The sequence below is a fragment of the Daucus carota genome, chromosome 2 (genome assembly GCF_001625215.2).
Source record: "Daucus carota subsp. sativus chromosome 2, DH1 v3.0, whole genome shotgun sequence".
Lineage (NCBI taxonomy): Eukaryota > Viridiplantae > Streptophyta > Magnoliopsida > Apiales > Apiaceae > Daucus > Daucus carota.
Genome location: NC_030382.2, coordinates 36,687,371 through 36,706,282, shown reverse-complemented (window position 1 = coordinate 36,706,282; position 18,912 = coordinate 36,687,371). Strand labels below are relative to the sequence as shown.

Below are 18,912 nucleotides of genomic sequence, written 5' to 3'. Positions count from 1 at the left end.
ATATATAAGCTCAAAAAGAGGGGGAAATAAAAGATAAATAAGAGGGAATGAATTTTTTATTACTTAAAACAAATTAACTCTTAAATTTATAAAGAACCATGTGTTAGCAGAGAGAATAAACTCTTACATTTATATAGTCAAGCTTTTTTCTACTTGAAACTTGTACAGAGAGTCTTTTGAACATGCCACACTGCACATGTGTGAAATCATTAAAGTCATGCTATGTTACTATTCAAGCACGTATATGTATAAATTATGGAACTCAAAAAAAGCTAAAATTATCTTTATAGAACTCAAAAAAGTTAAAATAATTATAATGATGTGTTTGGTTGAGTAAAATGGATATGAGATGACATAAACGAATTTGAAATCTGTGAAGTGTAATCATTCAAAAATTTCATTCTCACTCCTTTCATTTCATTTCTTGCCCAGCTTTCTTATATTCAATTTCTTTCGTAAATTTCATTATAACAATTTTGTTGTATTCACTCATCTATTTTCCAAAACTTCTCGATCTCTAGTAAAAAAAATTCCTTTTTTTAATTTTTACCATTCTATTCTCCTCAACCACACGCAACAAAAACAAAAGCAGATAAATAGAGCATCGGTCGATATCTCATTCACAACTCTCAAATGGTTCAGTACTTCAGTTTAACAAAATGAATATTAAATCTTAGCGGGTGAAGTAGAAGCACACTACAATGTGGATTGTTTCAATAAACTGAAACTCCCATTTTCTAAAGTAGTACTCTATATATAGGTGGTAGAAAGAAAAAAATAATACAGCAAGGGAAATGCATAATACATATCCCACATGCCTTCCAATCCATATATTCGACTAACATATACTTGCATGTACTGTACAGAGTCCTATCCTGGTTGCTCCCCCACCTGTTTTTAGTTAATAGCAGTAAGGGGAACTCGGGAGTCCCCTAGAATGTGTTGCTTTATATCTCCATTTGCAAGTTTCGAAGCTTTTGATTCCCAGAATGACTTCAGCAGCTCCTCAAATGCAGGTGTTCTAAGCTCTTCAATAGATGTGATGCTTGGAAGATTAAATGATCTTTTTTTGGGTGTCGAGCATGAGGGTTGATCCACCTGTTTGTATGGCAAAGGATAGATATAGACTTAGGGAAGTGAGTAATCATAGTTGGCTCTAAGACTAACTTAAGCATGTGAAGGCATTTACATTGTGTAGTCATGATTGAACATAAGTTAATGCTTACCACGTATTCAGTCAGGAGGCATTTTCCTGCGTCTTCTGTGATCTCTACAGTCTTGTGGTAGTGTCCGCTCTTCAACTCCCTTAATTCTCCACAGCAGGGTGTAATTATAGAATCAAGATTACTACATGCATCATGGTCGAGTTGCAACGAGTCTGCAAGGGTTTGTTGTATATTAATTAGTCATGTTGGCCTCGTCACATGACAAACTACATACTTCTGGTCTATTGAGCAAATGAAATTTTTTATTAACTGTCAAGCACAAAATGGAGATTACTATCCTAACAGGGCCTCGAGTATTTATAGTTCTGTTTTGTTGTTTTATGATTAGTTTTTTTAATATAACTATCTTCCCTGGAATAAAACCATGCCCAAGAGTGGTTGTACCTAGAATTCAATGAATGTTGCAATGATGTTGATTATGTATATATGAACTAGATACGTACGGTCTATGGAAGAAATGAAATTCCTGCTTGCTATATTTGCATCTTCAAGAACAGATGACACAGCAGTGGAAAAGCGAGAACGTAATATTTGATTGGCATCCATTCCTCCCCTAGTAAGAAAAGCAGCAAAGACACATTAATACAATATATGACATTACAAATATTTAAGAACACAGGAACCTGTTCAGAAGATCTTTGCAAACCTTATTATGTCATCAACGGAAGCAACATTGGTTTTCTCCAGACTAAGTAAGGATTCTTGAGCACTGCTCCACTGCTTTTGTCCCATTTTTGCCTTCTGTAGACTGCCAAAATCATATAATTGCATATTAAGTCGGACGCTTTTAACAGGAGAAACTAAGTTGCAACACTAAGAACATGATTGTAGTTATAATCTGATAATCACAAGCGGCTGTTACCATTTCTGGAGAACTTCCTCGATATCTTTCTTTCCACTCTCCACTGCAGCAGTATCCTCGGTATAATGTGTTTCAGCTTTGCCAATGTAGCTCGACCATTCGACCTTAACTAAACTTGTTGAATCTTGCATGGTTGACATCTCTTGTTGAAATTTGTTGGTCCGGCTGGCTGCACTGTCTCGAAGGCTAGTGACTGCAGTGTGAACCTGCATTATGTGAAGAGAAACATAATCAAGGATACTAAAAATTATCAAAGAGTGTACTGCAATGTGAATACTTAATGCCGATCCTACACATCAGTGATATGAAACCAAGTCAAATTGCATTATGAAACCAAGTCAAATTGCATTATCAACTCATAGAGCGGATTTGAGAGAAGATGCACAGAAACTTCAAATTAAATTTACATTAAGAAACCAAGATATAGTATTACTCTATACCTACTTTTTACCAGAAAAAAAATGTATATTAATTTCAGATAGAAGATTTACAGTTAATATATAAGAAAAAGAAATTAACTGTTCACCTAACTGCAGATAGAAGATTAAATTATACAACCATTTTTATGTACAGTACATTGCAAATAGAAAATTTACAATAAAGATATATGAGAAAGAAATTAACTGACTTAACTGCAGATAGAAGATGAAATTAGATGACCATTTTGCAATTAACAACTGGATATGTGAATAATAGCGTTTACAACTGGCATGCATTCAGTTAATGCTGCATTGATGTTTATAATTTGGTGTTGGGTATATACTTAATTTAAACACATCAATACCTAAACAAGATGACTCTTGTCTACTTGGAAATATAATAGTGTGTGTGTGTGTGTGTGTATTCTTCTTCATCATTAATTTATTCTGCATCTAATTCACCAAAAAGAATTAGCTGCAGTCCGAAATAAAGTGAGCTTGTAACAGTAGTCGCTGCTAATTATAATGATTTATTAAAAACAAAAACTTGAGGGATACCAGTTTCTTCTTCCTGGAATTTGAGCTGGCAAGTAGTTCTGCAACCTTCTCCAAAAGTTGTCGTTCCTCATTTGCGGCACATTCCTGGGGATACACAGACATTAGACATTAGAAAAGAGAAATGAAGCATCCATGTTGCTCCGATTCAAATATAATAACTATGTTACCTCAAACTTCTTTTCAAGTTCAGACAATTTCTGGTCATTGTCTGTTTGTGCTTCCTCCACAATCTGGCTCAAATTGGATGCATGTGTGTCTAATGTATTGAAGAAGTTAACAGTAATCTGAGAAATTGATCGTGTAGTTTCCATGGCCCTGGAGTGTGCCTGCATAAATAGTGTCACCATTAGTATAAAGATCATTATTGCTGTACCCTATCTGTAACTGTAAAATAAAGCAGAGCCACTAACTTCTCGCTGCTGTTGTGCATAAGAAGTCATTTTATCCTCCTGACTGTAGAGACTTCTTTGAAGATCATTAAGAAGCGTATCAGCCTCGGAAGCTATTTCTTTAAAATGCTGGTAGATCACAAGTGATAGTCAAGACAGACGGTAGATAAGATGTTTTCAGTTACAGAAACAATATGTTAGAGATACATACATCCTTAAGAGCAGATGAATGTTTAGAGACTTCATTGTTCAATTGTCCAACTGTTGACTTGGAATTTTCATCAAGCTCCCCTGCTATGTCATCCAAAGCTCCAATACCAGAACCGTACATGGTTTTTAACTTTATTAGGTTTTCTCTAAGTTCTTCGGTAGCCTGAATCAAAAGAAAAAGAAGAAAAAGAAACTCTCAACACAAACAATAAAAATCCCGATGGAACATTTATCATCACACAACTCTTACAAAGTTGTACCTCTGCCTTTGTGGATACAAATGATTGCATGTCCTCCTCCATGGCTCTCAATTGCTGCTCTTGTTGTGTGACGGAAGCTGCCACAGTCTTGTGCAAGATTTCAAGTTGTTGGGATAGCTGAGCCTGGAATTTCTGAATAAGGATTCTATTTCCATTTTCTATCTTGTCTTTGCGCTCTGAGTAATCAGCAGAAAATATTAGTAAACTTGCATAAGTAATTAATTATTTAATTAGCTTTGATATCTTAATGCTGCATACAGACCAATTTTGGTGAAGAGGTTAGACACATCTAATGCAGCACTCTCGAGCTCTGCTCGTAGCTCGAATGCCCGCTCGATAAGTGATCGCTCTGACAATTAACATACAATCATATATCAGTATCTAGAATTTATTAGTGATAAACTATGTGGAGTTTCAAGTCGATAACATTTTTCAAGTCAAATATTATTGTAGAATAACATTCACCCTTGAAAATATATATGAGATGATAAGCACTAACATATAAGAATAAATAGATACTGCAGTATATAACTATGCCAAGTACAACAGTGAACATGCAACTTACCTGACTTGATAAGATTAGAAATCAAATATTCTTTCTCTTTGATGGTTGCATTTGCTTGTCTATGTCTTTCTTCAAGATCAACCAATGCATGTTCTGTTTCATGAAGCTTTTTCTGAAGCACAAAAAAAAAGAAGAAACACGTAAAAACTTGATAATTCTCAGGAAAAAAAAACAAGAGGCAATGATAGCCCAATGGCAGGTAGGATATTGGCTACTAAAGTGAAATATTATACAAGGTGATACCTCAGTTTTCTCCAGCTTATCACTTAATTCTGCAGTTAGTTGCAGCTGAGAATTGTGAAGTCCCTGGAGCTCCATAAATTGCTGTAAAAACAATAAAAGAAAAAGTAATAATCAAATCAAATTACAGAAAGTGAATTGGTAGAAAACTTTTGGAATGTAAAAAAGAGGTAATTACCTTGTCTCTTGATTCAAAATCAAGTTCCATGCGCTCAATCTTTTCAGCCATTGCCTGTAAAAAAGTTTCAAACCAAACTCAATACTACTTCACTACCAACACTCTTAGATAGGTGATTCTAACCTTCAAAATAAATTACGAGGACTAACCTTCTTATCTGCTTCATCCTGAAGATAGCGATCTTTTGGTATGTAAATTCCATTTTTCTCTCTTGCAGAAAATACCTCTTTTGTAAAAAATAATTATATTAATAAATTAGGACCATAAATATGACATTAGACAATGGTATAAAAAAGAGGAAATCATTCTGTGGGACCTAAGTGTGCAAGAGGTGATGGGGGGATAAGCATCAGAATACTGTACCTTGTTTAAGCCTATCGATCTCAGAGTACAAGTCCTTGATCATTGCCGATTTCATCATTTTCTGATTGATCTGAAATTATAATCAACCAGAAGATTATACTTAGTCAGACTTATGGCTGGAAGAGGGAGAAAAGAACATGATGAGATTAAAAAACACTGATATCACCAAAGTAGTGACTAACCTCTGGTTTGTTTTTGATATTTTTAGCACGGTGTGCATAATCTAAAGTGCTTAGTGTCTCTTCCAAACTATAGACCGAGGGTGATATTGTGGCAATTATGCATGTCTTTGTCTTCCCTCCCAAGGAATCTCTCAATAACCTAGTCAATTTACTATCCCTGACATATAAAAAATAATTATGTTGGTAAGTAATTTGTCCAATTCCGCATAAAACAAATCACTGAAAATGGTTGCAAATAGAAATATACCTATATGGTACATGGCCGGAGTGCTCCACTAGTGCATTTATAACTCGACCAAGTGTAAGCAAGCTTTTGTTAATCTCTCCAGCTTCCCTTGCTCGCCCCTTCAAAAAGACCACTTACACTTGATTAACCATTGGGCAAGATATAAACTTCCCAAACATACATGTCGCCTACATTATTATAAAGTTTTAGACTTGGATTTTACCTCTCTTGCACCAGAACGTGAAATATTCTCAGAACCAGCTAGGTCAACAAGATTGAGCTTCCCGCACTTTATCATTTCTTCCCCTTCTGGAGTACACTCCTTAATGTGAATTGTGATAGAAAATATTGAGTGAGACCTGCTACTTTGTTTGTTAAGAAGGGTCTCCGCTGTACGCCTTTTAGCAGAACCTTTTTCCAAAATTTTGTAAATTTCATTTGCAGTGCATACAATTTCCTCTTCCAGTCCTCGAACGAAAACACCTCCCTTCCCATCCTCCATTAGTGCTATGGGTTTCTTAGATTTATCCTCAATGAATTTTGAAAATTCTTCTGGAGCCAAAAGATCAGTTATCTCCTCATTGTACAGCTCAAGAAAAGTAACTTTCATGCTGTACTCAGCATTTTGAGATTCTAATATATTAAATATTTGCTTAACAGCTCTTGGAATAACACCTGCATCACTAGGAAACTCCCCATTCTGAACATGAAACAATATAAAGCTTTAGTTAGAGAAATCAACTTAAACAATACAAAGACGAGGATGTTAATTTTGCCCTCTAAATCTCACCTTTTTCCTCCCACCTCCTTCCATTGTATATGTTTTTCCTGTTCCCGTCTGCCCATAGGCAAAAATAGTGCAATTATATCCCTCAAGAACTTCGTACACAATAGGCGATACAGCCTGCTCATACAGATCCTTTTGTTGGGATGCAGGACCAAAGACCTAGACATTCCATCCAAAATTCCAAAAATCTTAATAGTTCAACAGGACCAATAATACTTCATTACAATAAATAGCTAAAACAGTACATCATCTTCTACTAAATCGGTAATAATATAAATAACAGACCTTGTCAAACATGAAGCTTCTATCAATCTGCTTACTAGCAATATTCTGGACTGCACAAACTTCTCTGCGATTCTCAGTACACGTAATAACTACCGGTGTATGCGCCTTAATTTCATCCTCACTCAAAGGCCTACAATACATCATCATCACAACATTTCATATATTAAGTCTCAAACAATTACCACTTCAGCTTGTGACAAAAAATTTAGCAACAAATTCGCATTACACAACATATTACAAATCCGCAATCATACATAATTATGAATCGAAACAAACAAAATTTCACACTAATACACAATTATTAACAAATAAGTCAAAATCAGCACCTGCATCTGACAATGACTTGAACATTGACACCTTTTTCTCCTCTACTGTCATGCTTGAAGCTGGCATTTCCGCCTTCGGATCGCAGATCTCTGATCGCTTTCTCACTCGATTTGGGAGTCTGAGAAGGCGAAATCGACACGAAACTACCTCCACCTCTTCTACTTCCATTACTCTCCATTATCTTCTATCTAATCACAATCAAATTCCAATTCAATCAAACACCTAGGTCAACTCAGCTCAACTCATCAAATCAAATCGAATCTCACAAAACACACACACATACAATCGATCACTGTAACAACATGTATTAAACGAATCAATAGACACATTGCAAGTATAAACAGGAGAATTAAATACAGAATCTAAGAAGTAATCAAAGTGAAGAACAATCCAAATATGTAAAGTTGCGTAAATGTGTAGATATAGAAAGATGTAAGTATAGTAATGGTGTACTTACTAGTGTGTGTGTGTTGTATGTAATGTGGCCGGCAGGTAAGAAAGTATGTAGAGACGAGAGAGCGAGAGGTTTGTGTTGTGTGGATGTTATGTATGTAAGTTGTATGTATAGGTTAAATTAAATAAAAGTGAAGGGGATGTGAATACTCAAAATTTATGGCCGTTACGGATGCGTTTGAATTCTTAGACGATAATACAAAAATAGGATCACGACGTTTGCATGTTTCCGTCTTGTTTGTGACCGTTTCCTATATGCTTTTTCTGCATCTTCAAATTAGCAAGCTGTCAAAAGTCTCGAATTCGTTTCTCATTTATTTCGATATTTGTTATTAATAAATTTGTAATTTATAAATTTACAATTTTTTATCAAGAAAAGTTAAAATATACATGAAATACTAGTAAATGTCAGCCACCGAGTCATATTTTATACATAGTAACTGAATTATATAGTCGTAGATTACCTAGAAATACAAAACTTATTTAATTATGAATAATAAAATAATATCTCATATAAATTCTATCATAAAAAACAGTATTGTAAAAAGCGGTAATCAGATTTAATCAGTGAAGTCACTGAATAAGAATTAATCGGAAATCAATTGACTTGATCGGAGATTAATCGGATTTATCAGTGATTAATCAGAAATTTAATAAGTTCGACAAATTATAGAACAGGATTAATCGGTGATTAATCTTTTAGAACAGAGATAAAAAAAAAGATAAAAAGGTATAATGCTACATTATTGCACTTCTTTTGATAAGTTAAAACCAAAATATATCTTTAACATGTGTGTGTATCGTGTTCATTAAATTTATATATACGCAATGGTTATCATGCTCATTGATAACTCCTTTTCTCGTCTAGGGTTCCAATGCACTGTTTTGGGAAATTCAGGTCGCGACCTAACCCGCAAGACAACGCCGCACGGGGAGGTGTCCCGTGACGCGCTTCCGACGTGATAATCAGTGATCAAAATGCTTGACAAGTGAGGTCATCACAAAGTTATAACTCTAAATATAAATGGTGTGGTATGCTTTGTGGGGAGAGTTTTGTGAGAGAATTTGCACTTACCTTTCACTTTGGCTAGGGAGCTCTTTATATCGGTCCTTTCCCGTCACTGTAGCTACAGTATCGGGCGCGGATCCATACCTGCTCCCCAGCATGGTTGTCTGTTTGATGTATCAACTGTCCTTTTCTGTGTTCTTTTGAGATTTATGCATGGTTTTTATCCTGTTTGTCTTGTACTTTGTAATGATGAGATTTAACTTGGGATGTCCGCGTAAGTGGGAGGCGGACACTGTAACGGTTGTTGTAGCATTGTATCATATCACTCATCAACTTAATAAATTTTTTATATTTACAAGGTAAAAATTGAACTTCTAGAATTGTTAAAAGACAAGGTAATATTACCCTAATAAATTAATCGTAGGAATCAGGAGGGTTGTTGATTTCAGCATTTAAAGAATTTAATTTAGAAACTTCATTCACTTAGTACTTACATCTTTGTTTTAGGCATGGAAAACATTAAGAATGATTTATGCACTTAAACGATATTTCAACAAACATGTGGAGCTGTCGGGTGCATATGAATCATTATATTTCAGACAAACTATAACGAGTTGAGATCAGAGATGCTGCACGTATCAGGTATCTGGATTAAATTATATGAATAATTTAATTTTAAAAACGCAATCTTTAACTATAACTATTTTATTATATTATTATATTATTATTAGCCTCTGGTAAATTTATTTATCACATTTAGTAATGCAAAATACAAAAAAGTCGAACCCGACTCGACTCCATTTGCGGAACGTTTTACGGCTCTTACTATAATGCAGTGGGACTCATTTTGTGGAATCTACAAAAGCACCAGAAAATTGGTTTCATTGCAGGCTGACTGGCCAACTAAGTGAGGGTGAAAATGTTAACTTAAGTGGCACTCTACGTATAGAGGAATGTAAGTTAATATTTGTGCGTATTTTTCACTTCACAATCGCTCCTACTGACACACAATCTGAGAGCAGGTGGTTTTGATTCTTCCCCACCTGGGTAAACAAGAACTGTAACAACTTTCGGCAACTCTAATCTTCTTATCATGAATTTCTCACTTTACATACTGTATCAAGATGAAGCCTTCTTTCATTCACATGCTCTCTAGCAAAGTTGCTAAGATGAGTTGTAAACAAGTGACGTGAAATATAAGATGAGGCGTTTTTCTCAAGTTTAACCTTAAAATATTTAGTTTAATAAATATTGCTCCCTTTTTTAGTACCAATGTCACACTTTCGATGTAAAACCAATTTATGCATGTATAAATTTTTCTACGAAATTATGAGTGTTAAGGTGATATTGAGAAGTACGTTTTGGAGATTTTTCATCGTCAACAATATTATCATATTGGTGAATGTTGAGCGAGTGTGGTTTAGATATTCTGATCCTGCGTAACTCTTACCTAAAAATCATTAATATATATTTTAAATAAAAATTTAGAAATTTTGTCAAAAACTCAATTCCAGTAATATATTTTTTATGTCTAAAAATCACTAATACATATTATAAATAATTATTTTAGAAATTATACAAAATAATTAACTCCAATGGTACATTTAACTTGTATAAAGAAATTGTCGATCAAGAGTATCAATTATTTTCTCAAAAGAGTTTTTAAACTAGTGATGTGTCAATTAAAAGATGATACGTGGAATTTGAGAAAAAAATTGGTATATCTAGCAATTTTTTTGTGGAGCTTCTACGGACCTGTAAAAAATTTGTAGAAAAATTTCATATCATATATTACTATATTGAAGTGATATATTTTATTTATAAGCAATACCATCAAAGTATAGTATTTTGTAGGCTACAAAATATTTTAGGAATTCAAATTTTTTTATCTAGATCTTATTTGGGAATTAACGGTTAACATTTACTCGCTGTTAGCGAATTGAATTAGATATTTTTGACTAGCCGATTGAAATAGATGTTTTGAGTATCGATTTCTTGTAAAACTAGTTGGTAAATTAGGTGTTTGATTAACTTTTTATGATACATACCCAAACTTCTAACCCAAAAAACTCGTCAAAGTAGCTTTTTGAAAATTAGTTTTATATATAAGTTCAAATTTCTATCTTAATTGGCTAATTATCAAACATAACATTATCAGATTCAAATTATCAAACTTCTAAAATACCACAAATCTCTGATTTTACCCGAAGTTCTAACTTTCAAATATGTCCATAATATTTTACGATTACAATATTAGCCAATTCGGTGGAGATTCTTATTTATGGGTAAGATTGCGAATGATTTGCGATATATTGGTGAATGCTGAGTGAGTGTTCATTACATTCTTACTTGATTTGGGCTGGAACTTTTATGCTGGCCCGCAGCAGGAACAGTTCGAAATTGGGCCGGGCCCGTAAACGTTTCATTCGTGTAGTTGATAACTTATTGTTTGTGCCAGGAGGCCACAGACAGAGATGTTTTCCAGCATTTCTTCAATCTTCATTCAAAATTATATTACTCCATTTCAGAGTTCTACAATCATATCAAATTAACTGTTATCACAGAACTTTAAGATATCCGGGGAATATTTTATTGAATATTTGTTATCCCAATGCTGTAAATTGTAATGCATCTGCGATAACAAATTCAATTCGGTGCGGAGTCGCGAGGACAGTAGCCATGCTCGTCCTGCATGCATAATCGGCTCCTTGCCGAATAAATAAAATGGTACGATTTATAATTCACGATATCGAACCGTAAAATAAAGCAATGCGTGTGTGCACACGCGAGCGAGCGTATTCTCATGATTAGAGACCTAACCCAACTGTGAAAATGGCAAACCAGAGTTGACTCTTGCCAAAAATTTTCCGGACCTCCTCGATAAAAGCCGTGTCTAGAGATTCAAGAGATCGGTTCCTATTCAACTTTACAGAGAAAAACGGGAGTGAAAATGACCATAGTGCTTGTTGGATTGGGTTAGCTCTTATCTTTGTAAGAGGGGTAGGGGGCCTTTTGTTATTCTGTCTTTCGCCTTTCTTTGTCAGTCCATTTCAACATCCCACCGCCCAATCTTTCATGTAATGAGTCTACTGTGATTGAGCATTTGAGCTCAACTCCATTACTTGCTGTTGAAAATCTACAGAGTGCAGGGTCAATGTAATTTGATGCCTTGGTTAAGATTTTAGAAAGTGGCTTCGCTAGCTTAGGTCAAATACATCAAAGCAAACTGATGGCTACAGGTACAGATGTTGTATAATCCTTCTCATTGGGCTGTTGGCATATGGGGGTTGAGTTCTGTAGTAAAAATTTGTGTTGCGTTGATTTGAATGGAGTGAGATAAAAATTATAAAAAAATTAGAAGAAGGAAAAATATATGAGAAAACAATAATTAATTATAAGTGAATTTAAATTTTTAATAATGAAAATCGTTATATGATAATTATTGAAGTGAAATAAGCATTTCACGTGAATTAGATTTCATCCATTCTTCTCGTTCTATCAAATTTTAAAATAAAATTTTTATGTGTTCATATGCATACCTAATAAAGATACGTAAAATTTGTTAGCCTATTGAGTGGAAAAAATTATTTGTCAACTTTATTTAATTTGCCGACTATAATTGATCGACATATACTAATTACTTTTGTTACAATAAACGCGTTATAAGATTTTTTTTTTTTAAGTTTTTCCCTGTATGAGCTAGATTGACCCTTGTCTTGTGCTTTTGGCCAAGATTTATTTGGTCAACGACCTACCGAGCTAGCAAATTTTGAACAGTCTCTATCACCACCATTATAAACATGATAGTAGTAGTGACTAGGAGCTCCCGTCCATTTGGTTCGTGTATATGTGCATGCCGTTTAACATTTTGATCAGTTTACTGAAATCATTCTTCTAAATATAGTACTAAATTGAAATATTATATTTCGTCTTTACTACAAAACAAGGACTATTACGAAAGGACGAAGAGGTGCTCTTGACGACAACAATGCGCATTAGGCAACTCCTAAACAATGATTAAGAACGGAATGTAATTAGTGATGATTAATCTAGCTAAATAAATTATTTAATTATCGGGTATTTTATGCTCTGCACATGGACTTGAATTAAATAAATATTCTTTTATGCTTTTTCTTTAACATGTAGGACTGCAAGCTAGAGATGGTTTTCTTAGAAGTTAATTACAAAGTGGTGGGGTCTAATGATCTCTTCAAAAATTCAAGTTGGGTGGCATTGTCTTGAGGCCCAGTTTTAACTGCAAAAAGGATTTGTACATGGGTTCCAAAACGTGTACAAAAATTGAACTTTATTAGTAATTGGAAGCTTAGAAAGTGGAGGCGATTAAGATGGGAGAAAAGCGATTAGGCTCTAAAGTTATTGATTGATTGTTCTGTATATTATCATTTTCGGTTCAAGTTCCATTTCTCTTGTTCGAGTTGTAATGTTTACCCATATATTGGCATCTTTGATATGGAAATTTGTCAATAATGAACGTAACATGCACAAAAAGTCAAATGAACATGATCAGATTTTAGGCTCTTTTATCTGTTACAGATGAGAGTAATAGTTTCTTACTAAAAATTGGTAAAAAATTGTTTGACACTTAGGTATTGTTTGAGTTGGCTTCTACAATAACAATAATAGTTTTTTCCTGAAAAACATGTAAAAAAATAATTTGGTAAATCTAAAAGCAGTTTTTCTGAATAACAGCTTTCAGCTGAAAAGCTGATTTTAGAAAAAGCAGGTCCTCCGGTGCTTTTGGATAAAGTTATTTTCAGTTTTTGCAGAAAGTTATTAAAAATTTCACTATCAAATCTCACTAACTTTTTTTTGTTTTCATATTATAACTCAAAATAAATAAATATTAAAAAAATTACTGAATAGTTATCTGATTTCCACAACCGCACTTTTTTTACCAGCACAACTATTTTTAACAGCACTTCCAAGCAGACCTACTAGTTACAAAACAGTTTTAAACGACACCGTCAAAAATAATCATAGTTATAAGTACGAAGAGAGAGCAATCTTTTTAAATTTATTTATTTATTTATTTATTCTTGATACATAAATTTATTTATTTATAATTTGAATTAAGTGCTTATTTAAAAGAGTTATTTGATTTAATTTCAAAAAGTCAGGAGGCCAAAAACCTATATATAGGTGTAAAATAAATTTTAACCGATTGAGACATGAGACATACATTAGGATTTATAAATATGAAAAGCGGAGTTTTTTAAGCCGCGTAAATCACCCGTAAAAACACTCAAAAGAAAGTCTAACGATTTGAGAAATTGGAAGGTGCGGTTGCCCGTGATAGTAAGTGAAGTCAACTCTTCATTTGACTCTGTTGGCTGATGACGTCATCCAGCACTTAAAAAAACGCTTTAAAGTAGCAAGTCGAACACTCTCGCTACTCGTATCATCTATTCATCATCTTCACTTGTGTAGCTACCTCACTCACTCACACTCCCAGAGCTACACAAACATCATACTCAAAACACCACACGCCATGTACGGATACAATAACACCAGCTGTACTAATAACTATACCACCACCAATGATTTTTCCACCGACTTTTTCGGACATCCTCCGCTCCTGGACAACCTCGCAATTCCAGTCCAAGCTGATTGCTTGATGATTCCCAGCAATGAGTATAAGCCGGAGTACTCAGCAACACAGATGATGATGATGATGAAGCAAGAAGAACTGTGTAATTATAGTGGGGGCAGTAGCTATGGTTCTCCTTCTTCACTTGACCGAAATATATATGGCCTTCAGTACCACCAGCTCACTCAGTTCTCCGGTTATGATGATTCCGCTCCGGTGAGAAAGGCTTTCAGCACTGGCGATTTGGAGGTAACCATACTAATTTACGCAAATAACATATAGCACGTACAGTTTACACACCTAAACAGCGAGGACTGAAGTACATGCAATGGTTTTTCCAGCTTAAACTATTTTGATTGAAATTTACATGTATCATGTAATCGAGAAAAATAATAAAATTATATCAGTAGAAAGTATGCAATTTTCAGATTTTAAAAATAATAAATAGATAATTTATAATCAATATACTTATATAAAGGAGAAGCGAGGGGCGTGTAGGTGGCGCCTCTCACATCGCTCCGTTTTATTTTTCTAATTTTCTGAAATTTTTGGACGAAGAATATCAAAAATTAGAACTACTTTTTTTAATTTCAGGTGTATTAGAAGCAAGTTTCAGAATTCGATTTTGTTTCAGATTATTTATGGAATATAGTAGTTTGAAAATTTTAATCTGATTTTGTTTCAGATTATTTATGGAATATAGTAGTTTGAAAGTTTTAATCTGATTTTGTTTTAAATTATTTAATTATGGGAAAGAGTAGCACACAAGTCTCTCTGCACCTATAAATACCCCTATATATTGTAGGGTTTTGGATCATCTAAACAAAAACTTCTCTCTCTCAATACCACAACTCTACCTCTCTCTGGTGATAGTTCTCTTGCTTGATTTCTAACTCGGTGGTGCCGTTCTTCTGCAACAATAAGTGAAGGCTGTTTATATAGTATTAAAAAAATAAAGATTGTTGCAAGCAAAGGTAGTTATAGATCGCTATGTAGGAGCCGACAAATTCAAACAAGGGAAAAGAATATAGTCTTGACATGATATTGATGGATGATATTAATAAATTAACTATTAGTGATGTATGTTTGTTGGTTATTCTTTTATAATATTTGTTTTGTTCATCGGACATGTTTGTTGTTAATTATTATATGATTAACTTTGTATAAAGGAAAATATGGTGGAGAAGCGAGGGGCTGTAGATGGCGCCTCCCACATCGGTCCGTTCTATTTTTTAAATTATATGGAATTTTTGGATGAAAAATATCAAAAATTAGAACTACCTTTATTAGTTTTGGGTATATTAGAAGCAAGTATCAGAATCTGATTTTGTTTTGGATTATTTACGGAATATAGTAATTTGAAAGTTTTAATCTAATTTTGTTTCAGATTATTTAATTATAGGAAAGAGTAGCACACAAGTCTCTCTGCACCTATAAATACCCCCGTAGATCGTAAGGTTTTGGATCATCTAAACACAACCTCCTCTTTCTCAATACTACAAACTCACGGATTTAAGTTAGATGTTTGTGTGCACAATCAATCCAAAAAAATTGGCGGAAGGTGACAATGTAAGAACATAATTATTTTTCAAAAAAAACACAAATAAAATTAAAATTCGTCGTGTTTTAAATTGTTAATTACCTGTATAACTTTATTTTCATTTTTTCACCATGAATTATAGTCCAATTTTACAATTTTATATATTGGTATTGGTATTACATCAAGATTTTTATAATATAAAATTTATTTTCTCCTACAAATATTAATTTTGAAACGTTAATTAGTTTTTATAGACAACTACAAAATTATTTTATTCTATTAATATCAATATTGAATCATTAATATAGTTTTTATAGGCCGTCGCAACGCGCGGCTTCTCAACTAGTATTTACTTAAAACTTAATCAATTTAACTTTTTTAATTTGAAAACCCAAATAGACATATAAAAGGGGACAGACCGAGAATATAAAACATGAGTATCAGTGTATCACATATATCTTATGCATATCATGTCCTATCAATTACAAGTCGATATTAATAATAATAATCTCTCGGAAAAGGTAGCATTACATTGTTGTAGAAAGTATTTGGCATAGTTGTGGGAGCTAGCTAGTTGATACAGTTACAAGTGGTTTAGAGTGAAGTTGAAAAAGCTCTTGCCATATGCCTTCTCGAAGTATATGTGAAAGTGTAAGTGTAAGTGTAAGTGTAAGTGTAAATGTAATCATGGTATCCTCTGGTGCATGCAACTGCAGCTATAGGGTCCAATTGTTGCTATTCAAGATAATGACCCGGGATTTGACACCATCAACTATATATATATATCGATAACCATCTTCTAATTTCCTATATATGACCAGATTTGCATGTCTCATGAGTAACTAGTTTTTTAACTTATGAGGAAATTGTAATTAATTAAATTGTTGACTCATCTCTGAGTAACATACAGTACTCTCTCATCACTACTATTTGGGAGTGATAATATAAGTGTCTATGATTACTTTACATCTTAACTTTTTGATGATGAGAAACACTAGCTTATTTTGAAGTTGATGCGACAGAGAAATAACATGGCACAACAGCACCATCGATCACAAAGTCCATTGTCAAATGAGAGCAGCATTATTGAGTGTATGAACGCTAAAGCATGCAAGTGCAGTCCACAAGAGAAAAAGGACAAGATTGAGAAATACAGAAGCAAGCGCAACCTCAGGAATTTCAACAAGAAAATTAAGGTACTTAGCTTTCTTAATTACCTTTTTTTCTTCTATATGACCTTTCTTACTTTTACTTCTATCATTACAGTTATTCAAGATCTTATATTAATTTAATTTACTGACATGTATATATGTTGTGAGAACAGTATGTATGCAGAAAGACATTAGCTGACAGTCGACCGAGAATCAGAGGCAGATTTGCGAAGAACAGTGATGAAAATGACAAGGGAGTTCATCTTATAGATGAATGGAATCACATTGCTGCTGATAATGAAGAAGATGATGAGAATTGGATCAGTTTTGTCGATGCTTTCTCTGCAAATGTCATTCCTTAATTACTTCCCTGCATATAACATATAATTATTATTAATGTAGCTAATAATAATAAGTGGTAGCTGAAAAAATCTTTTATCTCTTATATATATATGTTGTTGTATTCGTGTCTAATGAGATTCAAAAGCACTCGATCAATTGTGCATTTTAAGTTACAAGCGATACTAAGGGGGTGTTTATTGGCCGGGGCTTAAAATTCCGGTTTCTGAATTTATAAGTTAGAAACAATTGTTTGTTTTTATTGTGTGTAAAGTCAAAAAGTACTTATATTTGCTTTTGTTTCATGACTTCTACTTCTTTTCCAAACACTTTAATCACTTACAAGTCTTAATTTGCTTCTAATAACTTTTACTTCATTTTTTTTATTTTAAGTAAGAAATACTTATTTTAACCTCAACCAAACAGCCCCTAAGCTTAATATTGAGATCTGCAGATACTAAGGACCTCTCATCATGTAAACAGTAGATATTTAAATGAACTTTTAAGATGAAAATTTGCGAAATCTTCAGCAGTACTTCTTTAATTTCTTACCTGTCCAGAGAGCTTGCAGTATGGTTTCTTCTTCCTTTAGCATTGTCTTTATTATAAACTTAATAAACGGTTTTTCTAATGTGTGCATATGTACACATGCTAAATACTAACAAATATATATAACTTTGACTCATTTTGATTGGCTCATATTTCTTAATAATGGTGGAATAATCTCTGCATATACAACGACCACACCAATTATAATCTTCCAAACATATAAAAGTAAGTGCTTAGCATGTGCTCATGCGCATACATTAGACAAACCCTATTATAAAATATCCCACGTAAAACTGTGTGAATCGACTGAGGGAACCATTATTTTGAAATATCCGTGCCTAAAAATAGTTGCTGCTAATTTTTAGATGCATCTCAGACTTTAGAAAAAGATTACATTAAATTTCAACTAAAAGTTGTGATTTGAAAAATAAATTATTTACTAAATATATGTTCTGACTTGCTTTTAGCCGCTTTAACCTTATAGGTATGTTAGGTTTAAAGTTTGTGTACCTAAACATGTATTAGTGTTTTCTCTTAATAAGAAATTACTTCGAGCCAACTAAATTTTGTAGAAATGCATGGAATGGAGTCCTCGGTTTAATTATGTCTTTAATACATTGAACCATTTCTTTGTGTGATATCATACTGCACAGAATTTTATTTTATTTTTATCAGAATAACTTTTTTATATGAATAAATCGTACAGAAATAATACATCTGAGAGAAAGTTTTTTTTTTCGTCTCCGGAGTTTAATAAGATAAAATCTTAATGTCGTAGACATGAGAATCGGATGTGTCTCGCAAATATCAAATCCAAATCCGATTTTTCAACCAAACACGAATTCGAAAATATCCAAAATCTTAAATCCAAACTTTGGATTGGTACAATCAAAACTCAAACCTGATTCACAAATAATTCGGGTTCAAAAAATAAATCTAAATCCAAAAATTTCAGTAAAACTAAATAAGATCGGTAACAATTTCATCCTTATAATGTCAAAAGAAAAACAAAATACGTGATTATATAAAAGTAAAGAAGAGAAAACTTCTTCAAAAAAGTTTAATTAACATGTGACCAAAGGACATGTATATATGTACCCAATAAATTTACATAATAAGTTTTTAACTTTTGAGAAGATTACACTAAAAATGAAAACGAACTGTGTGGATAAAAGAAAAAAAGAGA

At 33.3% G+C, this 18,912-nt stretch overlaps 2 protein-coding genes across 2 annotated transcripts; one reads left to right on the top strand and one right to left on the bottom strand.

Annotated features, from left to right (window-relative positions):
• Positions 1-593: 593 nt before the first annotated feature.
• Positions 594-7,668, bottom strand: LOC108209453 (kinesin-like protein KIN-5D). The gene is made up of 23 exons (XM_017380363.2): positions 7,535-7,668; positions 7,077-7,265; positions 6,751-6,880; positions 6,469-6,624; positions 5,902-6,378; positions 5,700-5,797; positions 5,453-5,609; positions 5,271-5,340; positions 5,057-5,133; positions 4,908-4,961; positions 4,733-4,813; positions 4,490-4,601; positions 4,187-4,273; positions 3,925-4,100; positions 3,666-3,827; positions 3,476-3,583; positions 3,233-3,391; positions 3,066-3,149; positions 2,089-2,294; positions 1,873-1,974; positions 1,670-1,779; positions 1,227-1,378; positions 594-1,098 (listed from the first exon to the last, which is right to left on the bottom strand). Exons 2-23 carry the CDS (start codon positions 7,253-7,255, stop codon positions 898-900), a joined length of 3,138 nt encoding a protein of 1,045 aa, XP_017235852.1. The 5' UTR covers positions 7,256-7,265; positions 7,535-7,668; the 3' UTR covers positions 594-897.
• A 6,274-nt stretch (positions 7,669-13,942) lies between these two features.
• LOC108208509 (two-component response regulator-like PRR1) lies at positions 13,943-17,330 on the top strand. The gene is made up of 3 exons (XM_064087309.1): positions 13,943-14,396; positions 16,710-16,883; positions 17,012-17,330. Exons 1-3 carry the CDS (start codon positions 14,049-14,051, stop codon positions 17,198-17,200), a joined length of 711 nt encoding a protein of 236 aa, XP_063943379.1. The 5' UTR covers positions 13,943-14,048; the 3' UTR covers positions 17,201-17,330.
• Positions 17,331-18,912: the final 1,582 nt, after the last annotated feature.

Coding starts and splice junctions, on each gene's coding strand:
- LOC108209453 (XM_017380363.2), bottom strand. CDS start 7,255: ATGGAGAGTAATGGAAGTAGAAGAGGTGGAGGTAGTTTCGTGTCGATT. Junction 6,379..6,468: donor AAGGAGGTGGGAGGAAAAAG/GTGAGATTTAGA, acceptor TTTCATGTTCAG/AATGGGGAGTTTCCTAGTGA. Junction 4,814..4,907: donor ATTTTGAATCAAGAGACAAG/GTAATTACCTCT, acceptor TTGTTTTTACAG/CAATTTATGGAGCTCCAGGG.
- LOC108208509 (XM_064087309.1), top strand. CDS start 14,049: ATGTACGGATACAATAACACCAGCTGTACTAATAACTATACCACCACC. Junction 14,397..16,709: donor TCAGCACTGGCGATTTGGAG/GTAACCATACTA, acceptor TTGATGCGACAG/AGAAATAACATGGCACAACA. Junction 16,884..17,011: donor ATTTCAACAAGAAAATTAAG/GTACTTAGCTTT, acceptor TTGTGAGAACAG/TATGTATGCAGAAAGACATT.